At 37.6% G+C, this 16,069-nt stretch overlaps 1 protein-coding gene across 3 annotated transcripts in view; it reads left to right on the forward strand.

Annotated features, from left to right (window-relative positions):
• ENTHD1 (ENTH domain containing 1) overlaps positions 1-16,069 on the forward strand; it is a 106,106-nt gene that overhangs the window by 33,689 nt on the left and 56,348 nt on the right. For all 3 annotated transcript variants that reach the window (XM_077914449.1, XM_077914447.1, XM_077914448.1), the window contains one exon: positions 10,450-10,568. In XM_077914449.1, coding sequence (XP_077770575.1) covers positions 10,450-10,568 — 119 coding nt within the window. The remainder of the gene's footprint in view (positions 1-10,449; positions 10,569-16,069) is intronic.

Consider the following 16,069-nt stretch of genomic DNA (forward strand, 5'->3'; position numbering starts at 1 on the left):
TAGAATCAGGTAGAAAAAAATGTTCCCATTCTTTTTGCTTCTGTTCAGCTTTTCACTGGCCCTAGCCATCACAATAAAATAAATAAGAGAAATTAAAAGCTTAAGTATTAAAATGGAAGAAAAATGTATTTGCAAATGATAGGATCTTCATACAGAAAACTTGAAAGGATCTACAAACATATTAGAAATAAAGAGGCTTTTAGCAAGATGGCTGACTGAAAGATCAAAATATATAAGTCAAGTTATATTTTTATGTATCAGCACCCAACAATAAACATAATTTTAAAAAATACCATTTATAATAGCAAAAAATCATGACACAGAGATAAATCTTAAAAAGAAGATTACAAGATCTATACTCTGAAAATTATAGCACTTAAATACATTAAAGATGATCTATATAAATGGAAAGATACTCATAGTTAGCAGTCTTTATGTTCTGTCTCCCTTTCTGATATTTCCCACACATTTCTTCTCCCTTCCCTTATTTTCCCTTTCACTATTATTTATATTCCCCAAATGAATGAGAACATATAATGTTTGTCCTTCTCCGACTGACTTACTTCACTCAGCATAATACCCTCCAGTTCCATCCACGTTGAAGTAGGGGTGGTAGAAGGGGAGGAGGGCGGGGGGTGGGAGTGAATGGGTGACGGGCACTGGGTGTTATTCTGTATGTTAGTAAATTGAACACCAATAAAAAAAAAATATTCAAGAAAAAAAAAAAAAAAAGGAAAGATACTCATGTTTGTAGAAATACTAAAAAATATAAGTATCAATTCTCTCCAAATTGTGCAGATTTAATGGATGATTTCCTCAAGCTTGGTCCTATTGACATTTTAAGCCAGATAATTCTTTGTCGTGGGGGGGATGTCCTGTGCAGCATAGGGTGTTTAGCATTCCCTGGCCTCTACTCACCAGTTGCTGTTAGCACACATTCCTTCCTGGTGTGAGAACCAAAAATGTCTGCAGACATTGTCACATGTTTCCCGAAGGCCAAAATTGCCCCCAGTTGAGAACCACTGATTAGTGCAATTATAATCAAAATCCAAAACAGATTTTAAAAATTGAATTTGATGGGCTGGTTCCCAAATTTATCTAGAAGAATCAAAAGGTCAAGAATATCCAAAGCATTCCTGGAGAAGAATAAGGTGGTGGAGGGCTCTCTTTTCTGGATGACATAACTAAAGCAATCGTAATTATGGCAGCATGGTATGGATGCAGGAATAGGTGTGTGGGGCCAATGGAACAAACCGTAGAGCTCAGCAAAGAGACCTGTGCAGCTAGGTTATCTTAGAGTATGACAGATGTGGTGGTCCACATTGGTGGGAAGAGGATGAACTACTTCCTAAATAATGCAAGGGCAATTATTTATTCATATTGAAAAAAGTGAAATTAGGTCTCTACCTCCTATCATGCACAAAAACAAATTCTAGAGGAATTAAGGATTTAAAGGAGAAAAAAAAGACTTTAAAATGTTTAAAAGAAAATAAAGAATATCTTTCTTACATTGGGATAGGGAAGGATTTCTTAAACAAAATGCAAATTATTAAAAAAGCTTTTCTAAGTTTGACTCCTGTGGGAGGCAGAATTCTGAGAATAAGCCCCAATGACCATTGTCTTTATGTAATCCCCCCCCCTTTGAGAGGTGAGCATAACCCCTGAGTGGGAAGAGTTATGATTCCCATGATTATGTTATGTTGTATGTCAAAACAGCCATCAAAAAAGAATGAAATCTTGCCATTTGCAATGATGTGGATGGAACTAGAGGGTATTCTGCTAAGTGAAATAAATCAGTGAGACAAAGACAAATATGATTTCACTCGTATGTGGAACTTAAGAAACAAAACAGATGAACATAGGGGAAGGAAAGGAAAAATAAAATAAGATGAAACAGAGAGGGAGACAAACCATAAGAGACTCCTAACTATGGGAAACAAATAGGGTTACTGGAGGGGCTGTGGGTAGGGGACAGAGTAACTGGGTGATGGGCATTAAGGACAGCACTTGATGTGATGAGCACTGGGTATTATATGCAACTGATGAATCACTAAATTCTCCCTTTGAAACTAATAATACACTATATGTTAATTAATTGATTTTAAATAAATAATAAATACATAAATGATAAAATAATGGATATCCTTTGATTACTGATATAAAATGCTACCATTTGGTAGTCATTTTCAATTAAATGTTTTAATGAACTCAATATTCAAAAATTTTTTAAAAGGGAGTATCCAGGTGGGCTTAATCCAATCACACACACCCTTTAAAAGCAGAATTTTCCCCAGCTGGTAGCAGAAGAGGAAGTCACAGATACCAAGTGTGAGAAGGATTTGTTGTACCCTTACTGGCTTGAAAATGGAGTGATAAGGAACGCAAGTGACTTCTAGAAGCTAAGAGTGGTCCCTGGTTGCCAGCCAGCAAGGAAATGGGGACTTCAGTCCTACAATCATAAGAAAGCCAAATTCTGTCAACAACCTGAATGATCTTGGAAGTGGATTTTTCCTCAGAGTCTCCAGAGAAGAGTCCAGCTTGGCTGACACCTTGATTTTGGCCTTGTGAGACCCAAAGCAGAGAACCCAATCAAGCCTGCTTGGACTGCTGAGCTATAAAACTGTAATATAATAAACGGGCGTTGTTTTAAGCCACTAAGTATCTTGTAATTTTTGGTAGCAATAGAAAACTTCTAAAACTATATTAAATTTAAGAATTATCTCTTCATTGAAAAACACCATATAAGTGAAGAAGACGGTCACAAAACATAGAAATATGTTACATTTCTAACATATGTAAGCGACAAAGGATTATCCAGAATATATAAAGAATTTCTGCTAACCAGTGAGAAAGCCCAACAGAAAAATAGGAAGGAGATATGGAAAGCATTTCCTAAAAAAAGAGAAGGAAACATGTAAGTCCAAGAAACATTTTTTAAAAATGCTCAACCTTGTATTGTTATACAGTAGCAACAATTCTAAAATGAAATATATGAAAATACACAATTTACAATAACTTCCAAAACCATCTAATGCCATATTGTGAGGAACGTCCTTCTGTTCCTTGAAGTACATTCTCTTGTACATTTGGAGTCTATTTTTTGCATGCCATCTTCGTCTCTCTCTTGCTTCTCCCACCCTTCCTCCTCCTCTTTTCCTCTTTTCCCCCTGGAATATGTTTGTTTAGTTGCCAGGTCTCTTTCCATCTTACTGATGCTTAAGCGGCTCTCACTAGGCAGTGTATTTTGAAGGCAGTAAGGAATAAGGGTTAAGCGCTTAGGTCCTGGCACCTTTCTTACTGGATTTGAATCTTGACTCGGGCTGTGTGGACTGTGTGCCCTTGGACATGCAAGCTTTTGCCACAATTTCATCTTCTCTAAGATGGGGATAATATGGTTTCTATTACAGAGTTGTCATAAGAAGTAGAGAAGGTGATGTAGGTACAGCAGCATCAACTTTGGCAGTTACTGGCTCAGATACACTTAGTGATTTCTCCACTCTTCCCACCATGTCTGAGACCAGTTTGCGCCACCAAGTTGACTTTGTGTGCTGTTTGTTATTTTATCCATTTTTCTGCAGCAGTGAGAAACGGGAGCCTTCATAGGCCATTATGTGATCTTGTTTAGAATACCTGGACTCTGCTCTGTCCTCTGAGCCTTTTGTACAGGATCCTGCTCGTTCTGTCTAGCTGGGAAATGTGTCCAGCCACCGTGGGGCAGGGAGATGCTCTTGAACTTCAGATCATCCACCCGATTCAGTGTGAAACTGTAGCTTTCACTTCCGTTAGTGTCGGCACCTGTATTTACTCACTCTGGTACACCTCTTTTTTCCCCCCTTAGTCTATTTCTACCTCTTCTTGGTCATAAGGAGTGAGAAAAGCATTGTCTGCTCTGTTCCCCTTCTTTCAGACGTGGATAGTGATGAGAAATCTCAGAATCTTATCAATGCATCACTATCATGTTAGGGAAATGGGATGCTTGCCTTGGCCACCCGTTACTTTCCTTTTCCTTTTAAAATTTTTAAGTTCTGTTTCCATGTTAGATTGCTGTTGTAATTTTATTAGTTTTGACTTTTTTCAAACAAATTTTGGGTGATGGAAATTCTGTGTTGCAATTTCAGTGTACTGTCTTAACCTAGGAGCCAACCCCTGAATACTTAATCCTGCCTGTGTAGTGGCTGTATGCTCCTCGTCTCTGTGGCAGAGCACTTAACATAGTCTGTGCATTTTCCTGTTCTCTGTTATTCTAAAGTAAGAACTACTGGCAGTGCCTCAAACTTTGTGTGCTATTGTTAGCAAAACACGGAAATAAAATTGCCTTAACTCCCTAAGATCTCCTGCAATAGAAGTTTGTCCTTTCTCATTTTTCTTCTCTACCTATTTAAAATTTAATTTTAAAAATTGCTTAAACAGCTCTGCTTTCTTATTCTCTTTTTCTGTTTTTGTTGATAAAAACCTTTTCTTCTCCACTCATCTCAAAATTCACCGTTCAAAAAAGATTTACAGTACTCACACTCTACCTCCAACAGCATTTCTCAAGTAAATGGGAGTACAGGGGTGACATCTGTAGTGCATGTTGTGGTGCCTCCCAAGTCTCCTTTTCAAGATCAAGACCCCATTCCCTCGGCCGCTGGGAGGGTTGGAGGTTGAGGGTCTCAGCTCAATCCTTCTCTGGGAATTCCTTTTTTTTTTTTTTTTAGGTATTTATTTATTCATGAAAGTTACAGAGAGAGAGGCAGAGACATAGGGAGAGGGAGAAGCAGGCTCCCTGCAGGGAGCCTGATGTGGGACTCCATCCCAGGACCCCAGCATCATGACCCAGGCTGAAAGCAGGTGCTCAACCTCTGAGCCACCTAGCCCCCTCCTTTTCTGGGAATTCCTTTTTTTTTTTTTTCTGGGAATTCCTAACAGTTGACCAGAACCTCTTTGCCCAGGGTCACAGCCCCATGTTGAGGGATACAACATCCAGTGACCTGGGATCCCTGGGTGGCGCAGCGGTTTGGCGCCTGCCTTTGGCCCAGGGCGCGATCCTGGAAACCCCGGATCGAATCCCACGTCAGGCTCCCGGTGCATGGAGCCTGCTTCTCCCTCTGCCTATGTCTCTGCCTCTCTCTCTCTCTCTCTCTCTATGTGACTATCATAAATAAATAAAATTTAAAAAAAAATTAAAAAAAAAAAAAACAAAACAACATCCAGTGACCTATGGTTGTGGCTGGGCTGCTCTCTTGCTTCAAAGCAGGACAACTGTGAAGAGCCATCCCAGCTCCACAGCTCCTAGCAGGATCATGGCCACATTACAGATGGGTTTCTCCCTTGGCCCAGAACTGACTTCTAAGCACCTCACGGGTCCTGTTACAAAGAGTACCCCCTAATGAATCTCCCTCACAAATTTGAGCCTTGGGGGATCCCTGGGTGGCTCAGCAGCTAAGCACCTGCCTTTGGCCCAGGTTGTGATTCTGGAGTCCCGGGATCGAGTCCCACATCAGGCTCCCTGCATGGAGCCTGCTTCTCCCTCTGCCTGTGTCTCTGCCTCTCTCTCTCTCTCTGCGTGTGTGTTTCTCATGAATAAATAAATAAATAAATCTTAAAACAAAAACAAATTTGAGCCTTGGGATCTGTTTCCTGGGGAGCCCAACTTATGACAATGGCTTTTCTTCAGGTTTAAAATATAGGAGTATCACAATATATGTATGTCCATGAAGAAAGAATTATAAAGCAAATGGAGCAAAATGTTAACAATTGGTGAACCTGGATGAAGAGTGAATTGGTGAACTAGTTCTTTGTATGATTCTTGCAGAAATTTTTCTATAAGTTTGAAATTACTAGAAGATGGAAGTTTAAGAAATTAGGACGAGATGCTTGAAGGTGCTTAGGTGCAATTATACTCCAAGACAGAGAAGTTGTTAAGGTTCCAAACTCATGATTCTGCAAAACTGAGATATAAAGATAATCACTGAGACTTCTATATCTTATCAATTCATTAGCCCACTGAGTATTTCCTTTGGTGGATGCATTTGTTTCTTTCTTTGTTTTTAAAAAGCTGCTTCTGTTAAGTAAATGACTTGATTTACTTACATTACACCTGAAAGGACACAGTCGATACATAACAACAATGTTTATTAGATACTAAATAATAAGTGGAGCAATTTGGGAATTTACTAAGTTTGTGCAGCATTTCAATTCCAAAGTGTGTTCTTGCCTTGTTAATATCTGATGGCTTGAATGTCAGTTTGATATCTCATCTAAGAATTATCACAGGGTCTGTCAGTTCTGCTCTGCAGTATTATCTGAGTGATACAGGCTCAAAGAAATCTACAGCCTCTCTGGATGGTTTCCTCCCAGCACCTCCAAGCTTTGGTATCTAACCTCTCATCTTCAAATGACCTGATAGCATCACTGCCTCAGCGCCTTCACTTTTTCCCTTTGGGGTTTCACATTCGCACGCGAGTCCTCCAGGCTTGTGACTTCACCATCTCAACTGATAAATAGCTTATGATACCAAAGGGACTTCATTTCCACTAAGGAACTAAATGTGTATTCTCTCCTTTCATTTGCTTGTGAAAATCCAGAAATAAATCTTGTGTAATCGCCTAATTTAATTAAGCACACCTCACTTCCAGTGCTGGAGCAGGTGCTAAAAAAAATTCTCAATTTCCAAAGTCTCACTATGTTCTAACTGCCTTCCTTCTTGCTCCTAGAAGATTATTTAATATAGGTTTAGAACAGTGTAGCTATTCTAACCTAAAATGTGTGTCTAAATATTTAAGGTATTTTTTTCTTTCACAGTTCTTGCTATCCTTCAGTTCTCCTCACACTTTACTTCAATGTTGACTTCCTGCAATTGTTATTAATCTACCTTTATGATGTCTAAACCTAAGTCCGTATCACTTCAAGGATAATTTTGTTTCTGAATACTCAGAGAGTGATAATATAGTTTCTGATGAATCACATGAAAGTACACAGATAATCTAAGCTTCAAACCACTACTGTTTGCCAGTATTCATTATAAAATCTCCAGGTCCGAATAAGCTCATTTTAATTATTCATTTTCTTTTTTTTTTAATTATTCATTTTCATGTGAAGTTACAAGAAGATGAAAATTCAGAGCCGCAATTGCAAAGTTCTTATTCTTTCTTCAGTAAATTTGGCAAATATCATACTCCTCTTGCCCACCTAGTTCTTTCTGCTTGGGATAGTTTCTCATTCTATGTTTATCAGGAATCCTAGTCATCCTTCAAAGCCTCGTTCAAATTTTACTTCATATCTGAGACACTTTCTGATTACTCTGATGCACACTGATTTTTTTTCCTCCTTAAAATGTCTATTCCTAAAGTTAATTAATTTAAGAAAGTTTGGCATGGTGTTGTTTTCCTCAAATTGTTTCCCGTAATTCTGTATGTCAGACTTACCTCCCGAGTCAGGTTGTAACCTTTCTGAAGGTGAGGACCACCATGTCTGAAACCATTGGTTTTCAAGTGATTTTTCTTGCATAGCCCCTAAAATGATTTTGAAAAATTACATACCTCCTAATGCATTTTTAAGTTGACATGTGAAATTGTACTATAAGTAACTACAAAGGACAAAATTGAAAATATTGACATTAAAGACAAAATAAAACAAAATGAAACAGTTCCATGAGACTTCTCAACATATCTAAAGGAATCTCAACACTGTGTGATGGGTACCTTCAGCCATTCATTTGGAAAAAACACATGAAGTCTTTAACTATTGGAAGCTTTGTGTCATTCCCTTTTCTCCTTGAAGTTGTATTTCTATTCCACATCCCTCGCAGGATTTCATCCTAATAGAATGTTGATGCCTGAAAGTCTTCTCTACATCAACTTTGTATATAAATTGAAATTATTTTTTTACATTTTCTAGGACCAGAGGCTTTTAAGTGGTAAAAGAAAATATTCTTTCTAGATTGATTTATCATTTTAGCACACAATTTATCAAAACCAAAACTATGTAAGTGTATTATAAATTTTCATAAATAGTAAACATAAAGAAAATAATTTTATAGGAAATACATATTTCTATGAGATACATGGAACTGTTTGTTTACCCACCTATGAATATCACTTATTGCTGGAAGTAAGCAGGGTTCAGCATAAATTCTGTTTCTCTTTTTACATTTTTATAGATGGAAATACTGGGAAGACTCGTTCACATAAAATCGTAGGTGGGAATAGAAGGTTTTATATTATAGCAATGTCAGTTCTATGAATTCCTTTTAGGTATCCCAGAATTATACAGTAATTTATTATAAAAATTGTTTTCATCTCTTGTCAGCTGTTAATTAGATCTGTCTTCAATGTTGTTGAAAGCAAGACTTGGAAATAACCCACTTAGAAAAAGATTTGTTTTTTTTGTTTTTTTAATTTTTATTTATTTATGATAGTCACACACACAGAGAGAGAGAGGCAGAGACACAGGCAGAGGGAGAAGCAGGCTCCATGCACCGGGAACCTGACGTGGGATTCGATCCCAGGTCTCCAGGATCGCGCCCTGGGCCAAAGGCAGGTGCCAAACCGCTGTGCCACCCAGGGATCCCGAAAAAGATTTGTTAAACAGTCGTTAGGAATGATGGACTTTCTCAACTTCTGGGAATAATATCAAAAAAACCTTTACTAAAAATTATCTGGTGATTATTAATTATACCAGTTACACTTTAACCCAATATACTCAGAAAGTGGGAAAAAATATTGAGGTATACCTGTCAATATAATATTTTTGAGGTAATTACTTTATAGTTTCATATGCTTTAAATATATTTCAGCAACTCTTCAAAAGTACAGAATTTGGTTCATTCCATTTTTGGAAAATAGTGACCATATTACCTAGTTGGCAGAGCCAGCCCTTATTGTCAAAACAGTCAGCCAAATCAGACTTAAACTTTCTTTCAGAAAACATCTTACTTTATTTATTCAAAAAACATGTAAACTAGCATCACTGTGGTTGCGCTCACATTCCTGAATTCTTTTCCTAAGGGAGATGGCTAAGACATGGAGCCTTGTCATGTAAGTCTGTTGCATTGATGAGACAGGGTGCCCTGCCTCCCATGTTTGTACTTGCTTTCTTTCCCCTTGTGGGACTTCCCTTAAAAATGATACATTCTTTGACAAGTTGGAGGATGAAAAGCACAGGACATTAAATGAAACTTGTCAACCGTCCTGCTCCTCCATACTGTAGTGTATCTGGATACCAGACATCCCAGTATGGGCCAAAATACCCTGTTACTTATGCCACACTTTGCCACTAAAAAAAATATGCATAAAACAGGACAAATTTTAGAGCTTTACTTTGGGTTTTTCTTGCCTTGATTGAAGGAGGCTTCCCTATACCAGTCTTTACTACTGTTTGGCATTTAGAGGTTCTTATGCTCGTAGCATAAAGGAAGATGCACCATAATAAGATGGGTAGACGATGGGTCTTTCTTTGTAAAGTGGGAGGAAATAGATTATGAAAGGGGAGGAAGAAAGAACTAGTCTGATGTTTCCACACAGTCGCATTCCCAGACAGACGAGTTTTTTAGAAAAAATGTATATGTAAGTGGTGGGTCTGGACATTGATTCCTTTAAAACTATCTATGCCCATCTAGCCCTTGGGAAGTCTTTAAGTACCCCTAGTGGTGCACAAACACCAGTTTGAAGATAGCTCTCTTACGCTTATTGTTCCCAACAATATGCTGAGAGGTAGTTGGCAATAATACTTCGTTTACACAATCATTCAGATAAAAGGAAGGAGGGGGGCCCGGGTGGCTCAGTCCGTTCAGCGTCTGACTTATTTCTGCCCAGGTCATGATCTCAGGGTCCTGAGATCAAACCCCACCATGGGCTCCACACTGGGTTTGGAGCCTGCTTGGGATTCTCTCTCTCCCTTTCCCTCTGACCCGCACCTGCCCCAGGGGGAAAAAAAGAAAGGAAAATGGCAAATACAAAACCATTAAATTCAGTAAAAACATACAAGCAAAAATATGTTTAATATCACTGGCAATTTCTTTTGTTCAAGATTCTTTAAATTTTGTTTAAAAGTTCTTTCTCATCATATATAGCCTATGTGTCATGTATGTGAACACATGAAATGTACAGTGCAGTAATAACATTCTTTTAAATATTAATTAGAATAATTCTAGTCATTCTTGCTTTGCTAAGGATAATTTTCAAACTCTATTTTCTACACTATGTGTGACCTTATTTAAAAAAATATGTTTCAAATAATAAAGCATAAAATTGTTGGTGGGAGAAAAGGCTAGAATTAGTTGTATTTTTCAAACCGGCCTGAATTTGTCAATTATTATGAAGGGATAATATTAAAATGACCGTTGGCAGATGATGTATATGTGGCAGACAAAATGGATTTTCAGAAGTAATTAGCTTAAAAATTGTGAGCTAACATGAAAACATTACTCTTTTTTGCCAAAGTGAAATCTTAGCTTTATGTTGTTGACAGAAAACGCTTCCAAGGCAGGATTGAAACAAGAGCAGTGCCAAGACATTCAGTTGCCTAGTGGAACCATGTTGTCCCAGGAAACACTACCAGTCAAGATTAATTCTTGGAAATCCACAGAGGTAAGTCATTGTAGCCGTTTCCTGTTGCCGCTGTAACAAATTACCACCAGCCCAGTGCCTTAAATCAGCACAAGTATGCTATTTTACAGTTCTGTAGGTTGGAAGTCCTGACATAGGTCTCACTGGGTTAACATCAAGGTGTCTGCAGGCTGCATTTCTCTCTGGAGGCCCTGAGGGGAGAATTTGTTTCCTTGTCCTTTCCAGCTTTCCTGTGTTCTAAGAGAAACAGTGCTTGTTTGTCTTTCAAATTTGTTTCTGTTGTCTTCGTTATACACAGTTTTAAGTAAGAATAAGGTTAAATGATCAAAGTGTTCGTTATATAAAGCTGCTGCTTTTAAAAAATCTTACTTAAGAAATTTTTTTATCCTACTATAATAAAGATCTCTTATTTTTTCTTCTAAATGAAATCCGTGTGCCCTCTAGAATTTTACTATAAGATAGGGGTCTTATGGTCTTTGCACTCCTGTGAGTAAATAGTATTTAATTTATTGAACAGTCCATCGTTCTCTCCTCATCTAAAAAAACCTTTTATTGTGAAATAATTATAGATATGGAGGAAGCTGCAGTAAATAGTACAGAGTCCCACGTATGGAGTACCCAGCTTCCCAGCTGCTGGCATCTTCTGTGATCATAATACACTATCGAAACAAGGAGATGGCCGTCAGTATGTTATTGCTGACCCACTGCAGACCTTATTCAGCTTCTAAATTTTCAATTCAGTATTCAGTTGTTTTATTTTTTTTTGAGAATCTTACTCTTATTTTATTTTTTAAAATTTTATTTTATTTTATTTTATTTTTTAATTTATTTTTTATTGGTGTTCAATTTACTAACATACAGAATAACCCCCAGTGCCTGTCACCCATTCACTCCCACCCCCTGCCCTTCTCCCCTTCCACCACCTCTAGTTCGTTTCCCAGAGTTAGCAGTCTTTACGTTCTGTCTCCCTTTCTGATATTTCCCACACATTTCTTCTCCCTTCCCTTATATTCCCTTTCACTATTATTTATATTCCCCAAATGAATGAGAACATATAATGTTTGTCCTTCTCCGACTGACTTACTTCACTCAGCTAAAATTTTATTTAAATTCAATTTGCCAACATACAGTGTAACACCCAGTGTTCATTTCATCATTAGCCCTCCTTCATGCCCATCACCCAATTACCCCCCGCCAACCTCCCCCTTCTGCAACCCTGTTTTTTTCCCAGAGTAAGGAGTGTCTCATGGTTTGTCTTCCTCTTTAATTTTTTGCCACTCAGTATTCAGTTTTTTAACCTGCATTTAGGGACGTCTGGGTGGCTCAGTGGTTGAGCATCTGCCTTTCGTTCAGGGTTTGATCCTGGAGTTCGGGAATCGAGTCCCACATTGAGTCCCACATGGGGCTCCTGCAAGGTGTCTGCTTTTCCTTCTGCCTTGTCTCTGTGTCTCTCATGAATAAATAAATAAAATCTTAAAAAAAAATAACCTGCATTTATGTGTGTGTGTGGAGGAGGGTTCCTATGCAGTTTTATTGTAAGTATAGGTTTGTGTAACCACACCAAAATCAAGATACAAAACTGTTACGTCCACATACAAGAGGTCTGTCCTGTTATCCACCCCGTCTCTTCCTCAACCGCCTCATCCCCTGACAACCACTAATCTTTTCTCCATCTCTATAGTTTTATTATTTCTAGAATGTATTTTTAGGAATAGATTCAGATAATACGTAACCTTTTGAGATAGTTTGAGGTTTTTTTTTTTTTCACTCAGCATAATACTCTTGAGAACCATTCAGGTTGTGAAGTTTTCCTATCTCTGGGATAAATGTCTATCTAAGAGTGTGATTGCTGGGGTGTGTGGTAAGTGCATACTAAATTTGGTAAGAGATTGTCAAACTGTTTTCTAGGCCTGTACCATTTCACATTCCCACCAGCAGTGTAATGAGAGATCCAGTTTCTCTGCATCCTCACTAACTTTGGCATTACCATTTTAATTTTAGCTATTCAAATAGGTTTGTAGTAGTATCTCACTGTGGTTCTATTTTTTTTAAGATTATTTATTTATTTATTTATTTATTTATTCATTCATTCATTCATTCATGAGAGATATACAGAGAGAGGGAGAGACACAGGCAGAGGGAGAAGCAGGCTCCCTGTAGGGAGCCTGATGCAGTACTCGATCCCGGGACCCTGGGATCACGCCCTGAGCCCAAGGCAGATGCTCAACCATTGAGCCACCCAAGGCGTCTCTCACTGTGGTTTTAATTTGTGTTTCCCAAATAGCTAATGATGAGCATCCTTTCATGTATTCATTTGTAGCATCATAACCTCTCTTTGGTGAACTATATGTTCAGACCTTTTGCCTATTTTCTAATTGGACTGTGTATTACCACTGAAGGTTTGTTTGTTTTTAAGATTTATTTATTTATTTGAGAGAGAGCATGAGCTGGGGGGGGGGGGGCAGAAGAAGAGGGAGAAGCAGGCTCCTCACTGAGGAGGGAGCCTGGCATGAGGCTTGATCTCAGGACCCCCAGATCATGACCAGAACCAAAGGCAGATGCTTAACCCGCTGAGCCACCCAGGCACCTCTACCATTGAGTTCTGAGAGTTCTTTGTATGTTCTGGATACCATTATGTTTCTATTCTTCATGCTTTCATCTTGTTTCTGAGCATGACCTGTGTCTTTAATTTTCACAATTGTATTTTCTCTTTGGTGGTTGTGTGTTTAAGGAAGGAAGATATCCCCAAATTGTGAACTTACAGACCCATCTTGACTGGAAATCTGTTCCACTCAACTATATGCAGTTTTCTCATTTGTTCATTTGCTTTCTGTCTTACATGTGTTTCTCCTTCTAGAAGGAAAGCTCCTTGAGAGTAGAGACCATTTTAGTCTTATTCACTACTGAATCTTAATTTGCCACATTTTTGTTAATGAATAAATGATTGAATAGTAGACATTAACTTCCTTCTCTTCCTTTCTTATAAAAGAGGTTTGTTTGGCCTCCTGCTCGGAGGGCTTGTTTAATGTTCCCTGCCACCACCACTGTTCCTATGAGAGTGGCTGGAATTATTTATTGACCTTCTGTTCCCAACACTTTCCACCATACCCTCCAACCCAGTTAAGTATGGATTTACCTGATTTTCTAGCAGCTTAGAAAAGTACATGAAATTAAAATGTCACTGTTCCTTAATTGCATAGTAGCCCACAGACTGAAATTATGTAGATTATTTAAAAGATAATGACATTAAGTCAAAATTATTTTTAAATTTGAGATCATTTTTATTTGCTGCTGCTGGCTTCTAAGGAAGAAAATAGACTTGAATCATCTTACATGCTTTAGAACTTAACAAAGGCATAAAATGCCACCTAGCTTTTTTATATCAGTCTTCAAATTCTCATTATTATTGTTTTTTCTTACTTGAGAGGAACCCACTGTAACTGATTTACACTCAACATCTTATATCAGTTAGTAAAAAAATGATGCCCTTCTTTCAAAACAAGTTTAAAGCTGGATTTTCCTTTTTCAATACATTACGATATCATGACACTATTCCATCATTCTATTGACAAACATCTCCTCTTATTACTGTCAGGAACGTTTGATGCAACCCAATATGTCCTCTTCAGAAATCTGCTTTTGTGACAGAAGACAACACCTACCAAGCTGAATAGTAAAATCTAATTGTTGTTGCCAAATGTATTACATCTACATTAAAATTCTCATGTTCTTAATACAGAATGAGAAAGAAAGAAGTGATACTGTTGATTGCTTAGGCAGATGAGGGGTGCTTAAAAATATCTTTTAAAAACTTTAAATAGAAACCTCTTTATTCTCTTTCTACAAATGAAAGAATGATCTAAAAGCAGTAAATAAAATTCTGAACAGAATAGGGCTTTCAAGAGCAGAACAGTGCTTGCTGGTGGTACTTTCAAAACCAAGGAAAGCCCGTAAATGTATGATACTTAGATACGGATATGTTTTCTCTCTGAGTACTGTACAGAATCTTTATTATTAAATTTGCTATTAATAAAATTATATGTAGCTTTGACCACCTCAAAAGACCTTCCTCTTTTCCTGTTTAAGGAGATTCAACAATAAGGGTTATGATTTTTTTGGTCACAGTTGTTTCTATAGCAACAGATAGGGATGCTGTGAATTGGTTCACACAAAATTAAAGCTGACCAAAGCCTTCAATCTAGTTGTGAGTTGCTAAATTGCTAGTGATAGAAGATAAGTGTTTATTTCCTACTGCCTCTGTTTATTATTTTGCTAAATGAAGAGTAAACAGTTTTTATCCTCGGGCTTATTAGCATATCATTTATTATATTTGCAAAAATTTGAACTCATCAAAGCTGTTAGAGAAATGGAAATTATACCTATTCTAATCATGCTAATCCATCATCCCCTTACTTCTTTTCTGTGTCATTACTTTATGCTTAACAGTTCTTTTTTATTTTCATGTTTGTACTTTTATTCTTTTTAAGTTGGAAGATACTTACTGGAAAAAGTTTAAACAATATGAAAGGGTAAAGAATAAAAAACAAAGTTTCTGTTTACTTACCTATACACCTTCTGTTCCTTTCCTTGGAAGCATCCATTACTAACTAGGTTCTTAGAAATTTGGGAGTGAAATTTTCTGTGTCCATGCATTTCTTTTATCTAAATGGATTTGTTCAGTATATACTGCTATGCAGCATGCTTTGAACTAAGCAATACGTCTTGTAAATCTTTTTATGTAATAAACACAGTTATTTAATGTATATTGTCCCAAATCTTTTTTCGCTAAACTATAGATTATGGATATCTTTCTCTATCAGTACGTATAGCTGTACTATAGTCTTGATGCATAAATGAATCTTTAAAAAATTTTTTTTAAGATTTTATTTATTTATTCATGAGAGACACACAAAGAGAGAGGCAGAGACATACACAGAGGGAGAAGCAGGCTCCATGTGGGGAGCCTGATGTGAGACTTGATCTCAGGACTCTAGGATCATGCCCTGGGCCAAAGGCAGACACTAAACTGCTGAGCTGCCCAGGGATCCCTAGATGTATAAAATAAATCTTGGGATCCCTGGGTGGCGCAGTGGTTTGGCGCCTGCCTTTGGCCCGGGGCGCGATCCTGGAGACCCGGGATCGAATCCCACATCGGGCTCCCGGTGCATGGAGCCTGCTTCTCCCTCTGCCTGTGTCTCTGCCTCTCTCTCTCTCTCTGTGTGTGACTATCATAAATAAAATAAAAATAAAAATAAAAATAAAAATAAAAATAAATAAAATAAAATAAATCTTTATTTCGCCATCCCCTGTTAGCAATCATTTAGGAATATTTTTATGTTTTTATCTTTTAAAAGCAATATTGTAATAATGGGTCTTATACATATTTTATATGATGCTGTCCTGGAAGTGCAATCACCAAAAGGTTGTATTTATTTTTAGTTTTGAAAAATACTCTGAAATTGTCCTCCCAAAAGTTACACAAATTTATGTCCACCAAAAGCATATCCCCTCATCTTCGCAAA

Source organism: Canis aureus, chromosome 11 (genome assembly GCF_053574225.1).
Source record: "Canis aureus isolate CA01 chromosome 11, VMU_Caureus_v.1.0, whole genome shotgun sequence".
Taxonomy (NCBI): domain Eukaryota; kingdom Metazoa; phylum Chordata; class Mammalia; order Carnivora; family Canidae; genus Canis; species Canis aureus.